Source organism: Lissotriton helveticus, chromosome 5_1, assembly GCF_964261635.1.
Source record: "Lissotriton helveticus chromosome 5_1, aLisHel1.1, whole genome shotgun sequence".
Taxonomy (NCBI): Eukaryota; Metazoa; Chordata; class Amphibia; order Caudata; family Salamandridae; genus Lissotriton; species Lissotriton helveticus.
Window position 1 is genome coordinate 707,460,536 of NC_136065.1, and position 7,116 is coordinate 707,467,651.

The 7,116-nt window shown below is 34.3% G+C and overlaps 1 protein-coding gene across 6 annotated transcripts in view; it reads left to right on the forward strand.

The window, feature by feature from the left end:
• Window positions 1-6,772, forward strand: part of LOC144754853 (uncharacterized) — a 979,506-nt gene extending 972,734 nt beyond the window's left edge. For all 6 annotated transcript variants that reach the window (XM_078643112.1, XM_078643111.1, XM_078643113.1 and 3 more), the window contains one exon: window positions 4,172-6,772. In XM_078643112.1, the coding sequence (XP_078499238.1) occupies window positions 4,172-4,476 (305 nt within the window). In that variant the 3' untranslated portion in view covers window positions 4,477-6,772. The remainder of the gene's footprint in view (window positions 1-4,171) is intronic.
• Window positions 6,773-7,116: the final 344 nt, after the last annotated feature.

Consider the following 7,116-nt stretch of genomic DNA (forward strand, 5'->3'; position numbering starts at 1 on the left):
GGGTCCGTGGCATTATGAACGGGTGGAAGTTTACCATATTACACAACATCAAAGCGAAAGTATTTGAAACTAACTAAGCATTAATCTCAGTAGTTTTAATGTCTAATGTGCCATGTTGTTTTAGATCTTATGTTTCATTGTGTTTGATCCACTGAGTGACTGGTTGTGTTTACTGCATTATAAGCAATGAGTTGCATCAAATTAGAGAAAAAAAAATCCAGACCTCTTTTTAAGGGATCACTGACAGAATATCAATGTGAAAAATGTTGGCCATAGTATCGTTCTCCTATACTTATAATAATAAGCACAAAAATATCTGAAAACAATAATGTAAACCATATAGCATCAAAAAATTGACAAATATTGCATTTTTCATATAGAATTTCAGGTAGTAAGTATTAAATGTTATAATGTATAAATATAATTTAATGTAAATATATTCCACTAATATGTATTAGTATATATAAAATATACTTAAATAAGCACAGACACATGTTTGTGTCTGTACACATATATATTTATTTATTTTAACATACTAAAAGTATTTAACGTTATATTATTTTTAAATATATTAATATGAAAATATATATTATTTGTAGTAAAGCATTTAAAATATTACATTAATATGTAATGAAAATACATATGTTAATATTGTTACACAATACATCCATAAAATATTTGCACAAGAAATAAAATAATTAACATAGACCATAAATAAAATAATATAAATTGAAATATCCAAAAAACAAACACATTTACAAAAACAGCTATAAACATTATAATACATTTAAACATAAAAGCAAATATAATATAAAAAACAATGCTATAAAATCTATTCAATCAAAATTATGAAAACTATCGGAGTCTAAGAATATCCAACAGTAAGGAAAGTGTTGGACTTTGTATAGGTAGATTTACTATTCCTACTACAGTCAATGCAACAGTAGGGAAAGCATTGGAATTCGAAGGGGTTAAATAGGGGTTAAATTAACTATTCCAACTCCAAACAAGGCAAAGGTAGAGACAGAGTTGGATTTTGGAGGGGTAACATTTACTATTTCCACTCCAATCTGTGCAACAGTAGGGAAAATATTGAACTTTGGAGGGGTGACATTTACTATTCCCACTCTTGTCTCTGCAACAGTAAGGAAAGTGCTGGATTTCGGATGGGTGAAATGTACTATTTGCACTCCTATCTTAGCAACAGTAGCAAAAGGGTTGGATTTTGAAGGGTTACATTTACTATTCCAACTCCAAACAAGGCACCAGTAGGGAAAGTGTTGGATTTTGGAGGGTAAAGTTTAATGTTCTCACTCCAAAAACCGCATTAGTAGGTAAAATGTTGGATTTCGGAGGGGTGAAAAGTACTATTCTCATTCCAGTCCAAGCAACATGAGTGAAAGCATTGGATATCGAAGGGGTTAAATTTACTATTCCTGCTCCAGTCTACACAACAATAGGGAAAGTGTTGGATTTTGGAGAGCTTAAATTTATTCGTTCCACTCCCAACAAGGCAATAGTAGGGAAAACATTGGATTTCAGAGGGTTAAAATGTACTAATCCCAATCTAAACAGCGCAATAGTAGGGAAAGTGTGGGACTTTGGATACGTGAAAGTTACTATTTCCATTCCAGTCTCTGCAACAGTAATGGGCACGTTCGATTTCGGAGGGGCAAAAATTACTATTGCCATTCTAGTCAGGGCAACAGTAGGGTAAGTGTTAGAATCTGGAGGGATACAATTTACTATTTCCGCTCCAGTATGTGCAACAGTATGGAAATCATTGGATTGCGGAGAGGGAAAATATACTATTCCCATTCCAAACAGTGTATTAGTCGGGAAAGTGTTGGACATTGGATGGGTAAAATTTACTATTTCCTCTCCAGTCTCTGCAACTGTAGGGAACATGTTGGATTTTGGAGGGGTGAAATTTACTATTCCACTCCAAACAACACAGCTGTAGGTAAAGGGTTGAACTGTGAAGATGTTAATTTTATTATTCCTACTGCAGTCTAAACAAGAGTAGGAAAAAACACAATATATATACGAGTAACCCCTGGAATGTAGAAAAAATACTAAAGTAAAAAAAATTAATTAACATTCAAAATATCTTTATGTATTTAAAAAACTAAAAACAATCAGTTTACATACTTACTATTGAAGAAAATCATATTGATCAATTAATAAATGTTATTCAATTATTAATTAATTTCCCACCATGTACCCCTACCCACCCAGAAGTTCTCTCTTGAAATATAACCATAACAATTCCATAACTTACATATTTAAAATAAATAATTAATTAAAAATTATTTGTTAATCATTAGTTAGTTAACTTCCCACCCAAAACCCTTACAAACCCAGCATCTCGTGACTAAAATGTAACTCAAATAAATAAGTAAAGCACAATTTACATAATTGATAATCAATTACATTATTAACAATTAATAATTAATTATGAATTCATTATTACTTAATTAACTTCAAACCCTACACTCTTACAAAGCTAGCTACCCACACCTAAAATATGGCTAAAATAAATCAATATTACATGAGTTACATAAGTAATACCAATCATATAATTACAAATTATTAATTAACTTATTATTTTATGCTACATTAGCTTCCTACCCTATCCCCCTCCAAACCAAACAACTCACTAAGTCACAATGAATTAGTATAAAAAAGTAATAAAACATTCTAAATCACTTAAAATTACAAACTATATTTAAAAAATAATAATTACACTAACAAAAGTAACACAGAAAATTAATATGAACTAAAACACATTACCTTAATTTAAACTATATTTTTAGGCCTACATTATTGAAAATGATATTAAAAATGATATTCTTAAACACAATATTACTTACCTAAAAAACATAATATTCTTGACACCAATATTTTTTCATCACAATATTTTTGTCACAATATTTTTTTATGACATTTTTGTCTCCCGATATTTACAACTTGAAATTTTGTCCAAACATTGCTTTTAAGTGTGCCCAGTCTATTTAAGGTATCCAGGTATCACTTTCCTTCCTTCTTTGACATTGTAGAGCTGTGACTGACCACAGAAACCATTGTTGCAAACTTGGGGCCTGATGTATTATGTTGCCCTTGTGTCGCGCATGGTGTTGCAAGGGCAGTGCAGTACTTAAGTCAGATTTACAAGCAACGCAAGACCACCTTGAGTGAACATGTGTTGCTTGGTAAATCTAGAGTAAAGCAAGGCAGCACAAGTCGCTGCCTTGCGTTACTATGCCCTGGGAAAGCATTCACTGGGTGGAGTGTGGGTGTTCCCATGCATCCATCAATGTATTTTGGCGCATTCCCCGATTTACCAAGACTGATGAACCTAGGAATGTGTCAAAATGCTATGCCTTCCCAGAAGAGGCGCAACAAGGAGAAATTTCTTTATTTCTCATTGTTTCCTCTTTTTTAAGTGTGTCCATTCTGCAGCACATTTAGAAAGAGGAAAACACCTTTAAGGATTGTTTTTGTGCAGAAGGGGCCCCCGTCCTGCACAAAATCAATCCTGCGCACGCATCCTTGCACCGTGACACAAGAGAGCCTGCGTTGGCGCTAGGCAGCAGATTGTGCGCCTGTGCTGGCATAGAGCAGTAATGCGTCATATATTGGTAAATATAGTGAATTCCTGCCCTTTTCGTTTCACACGGCACAGCAAGTTGTCTTGCTGCATTGTGTGTAATATTGATAAATCGGGCCGGAGAGTCTTAGGTTCTGTGCCATACTTGTGATCCTGCACACTTGGAGACCTGTTCACAAAGAAATTTTGAGTACATAAACTAGTACTGCTGTTGTACTCTTTTATGTACTTCTACTTGCCTTTGTGAATTGGATCCAAAATATCTCAAATAGACATATTCATATATATTTATTGCAATTGGAAAGAATTTTGTCTGCTTTTCACTTTTACTAATATGAAGTTGGATGTTTTGGGGTCGATTCACAGATGCATGTAATAATACGTAAAAGAGTACTCCTGTGGTACTACTTCCTGTACTTGTAATTGTTGTTGTAAATCAGCCTCCTGGTGTTGTAAAATGAGATCTGATACTGATAAGAATTGGTACTAATGGCTTATACATAATGTTATGGCTATTAAAGTATTTTGTTGACCAACCGCTTTTTTTCCATTTATTTGCAGGCATACTCGAGTGGCCATTTTGGACTAAGTTGGTGGTGGTGGCTATTGGTTTCACTGGAGGACTTCTCTTCATGTATGTGCAGTGCAAAGTGTATGTTCAATTGTGGAGAAGACTTAAAGCTTATAATAGAGTAATATATGTACAGAACTGTCCGGAAACAAGCAAAAAGCATCTTTTTGATAAACCTGCGGTAACAGAGCCACCTTTTGAGAGTAAGGAAGTGTTTGGAATCCATCACTCAGATACAAACTCTTCACATTACACAGAACCAGAGGACTGCAATGCAGCAATTCTAAACGTTTGACTTGTTTAGAAAAAAAAACAATGCAAAAAACTTTTATTTACTGTATGCTGTGACAGAGAAAATGACTACGGACAATTATAAGAAGTTGAACTTCTTTGTTTTTAAAATTTTTATATGGCACCGCTGGAATATTCTTCTCAGCTGTTTAACATGATATCATCCTATTCCTTGCAGAATCTCAATAGTTGGGTGTAGTAACGAAACTGCAGAATCTAAGCATACTTCCTAAGAGAAGCGTACTTTTAAGGATGTGGCAACATGATATGTTGATGAGTCAAAGTGCCAGCGTCGAAAGGCAAGTCACTGCCACAGTCGTGCACCTGGCAGATAGGCCGTGTCATCGCAGAGAACTTTTATCATTTGTTAAGAGACTGGTATGAAAGAGGACATTAGCAATGGATTTCACTAACATCAATCTTTGTTTTGTGCATATGTTTGTCTTCTCTTTACTTTGATGGTTTGTACATCAGAGAGCACATTTAAGCAGTGGCTATATTGTTATTTGGATGGGTCCAATGAATTGTTTTGCAGATACTTATAAAGCATCCCAGGGTCTACAGTAAATGTGCCCAAAGCTAGTCACATAAAAAGTGAAGATTATGAAAATAATAATTTGGTTTCAGATTTGATATTATGATAGAATTAAAAAAGATAAAGTTGGTTTGAAATAACATGTCATTTATTTTAATGTATTCCCATTGAGTTTACTGTACAGACCCCTGCATTACTATACCAAACTCCTGTTGGGCGGAAGTTTGACCCATGCATAAGGACCTAAAGCATAATATTGTCTGCAAATCATGCTTGGATGATTGATATAAGATTCTGTTTCACAGGACCGCTTACAATAAAGTAAAAAGGTATACAGCACTTTTTCTGATCTTTGTTTTGTAATATGTGAAACTGTTGGTGGTGATCCTTGAACTTGTATCAGAACAGTCTTTGTAAAACTTATGCCAATCTTTTCCTAATGTACAGAAGACCTGATACATGTGCACCCTGTGTAATCTGCAGTGGTGTTTCTTCTGACTCACACTTTGGATGTCACTTTAGCCCAGCAGTGAAATGAGCCTCTTACATCACAGAGCACAATCTGGCTCCTGGCAGGAATCCTATAAACCTTGCATATATTTAGTCATTTTCATCATATCATTCCTTCATGTGTAGGTTGCAGTATCAGTACCAACAGGATTACAACAATGCAACTGATAGGTGGCCATTGAGGAACATTTAAATAGTTAATATTGTTTTTCTTTTTAAGTGGCTACTCGCATCAAATTATTATCTTCTACCGGACAGTATCTTGACAAGGGCTGGTGAATGATACAAGAAAAGTAAACTTTTCTTCCTGTTACAATTTGCCCTACTAATTTTTCCCTTTGTATTGACGTAAACACATCTTGAACTATCACAAGTCAAGACAGTTGCCTCTACCCTTTTCTTTAGGAAACTTTTGAATAATATTTGCAGCCAGGTAAGAAGCATGGTGCGTGTTTAGTGTCAAGCACGCCACCAAAAGGGAACTCTATTTTCCCCTGTACTTCAGGGATCTTTTTTTGCTGATTCTACTTTATTCGTCTTATCTTTGTGGGCTTTTTTGTGGGTGCCTAGAACATATGTAGAAAGGACATTGGAAAACAAATTCACTTCAGCCAGAAGTGAAACCAGAAATATTTGTGAGGTATCATTTGGCAAATATATCAGACTATCACCCCTGTGACTTACCCATTTTGGACGTAACCATTTATTTATTTAGACGAGTTTCTTAGACAAGATTAAAAAAAAATCTGAATATAGTTTGTCAGGAATGTTTTTTAGTAATATGTGTTGGATCTGAAAGTGTTTTTTTTGGATGTAGCATTAATTGTAATAGTATGACATAATTGAGGGTAAACGAAGGTTAATATATTCGAAGTGTAACTGATATTAGTATGCTATATTTTGGACTTCGGGGGTTGTCTCCTCAATACAGTCACTTGAAGATATAATTTGATAAAAAATAACCCTTGAAAAGAAAACATCAACGTGTCATTTTGTGATTTCAAATGGTCCTTCATGTATTTACTGTTAGATGTTCAGTCACAAGTACCTTTTAGTTTGTTAGGCACTCTACGCTTCACTTGGCTCAAGTTATACTCAGTTGTCTGTGTGTAACCAGAATAAATGCACCTAAAAAGGGAAAATATTCCAATTGTTTTACATTTTGTGTTTTGTAAAAGTTTATCTTTGCCTATGTCCTACTAAAAATACTCCTGACCTCCCTTTTTTCCTTCAAAAAATAAAAGTTTTAAATACAGAGTGGAATTGTATTATTTCAAATATTGATAAAACAAACTTTGGAATAAAGTGATATTTACCCATAATTGCAGGTTTGTTTGTAGAGAAAAAAGTTGCTGATTATGAAAACATTGGTATAAGTGCATACCAGTTCTTTTTAAGACCTGTTATGTTATAACTAACTTATATAGTGCACCTTCAACGTAGGTCTCTTGGTGTTGGGGTAAAGAAGGTGAAATCTGCTCAAAGTTATTGACAGTAAGCTTGTGTGAACAGCCAGGTTTTGAGCAACTTCCTGAAGCTCATGTTATTTGCTGCTAGTCTAATTTCCATTGGGCGTGAGTTGCAGATATGGGGGACAGA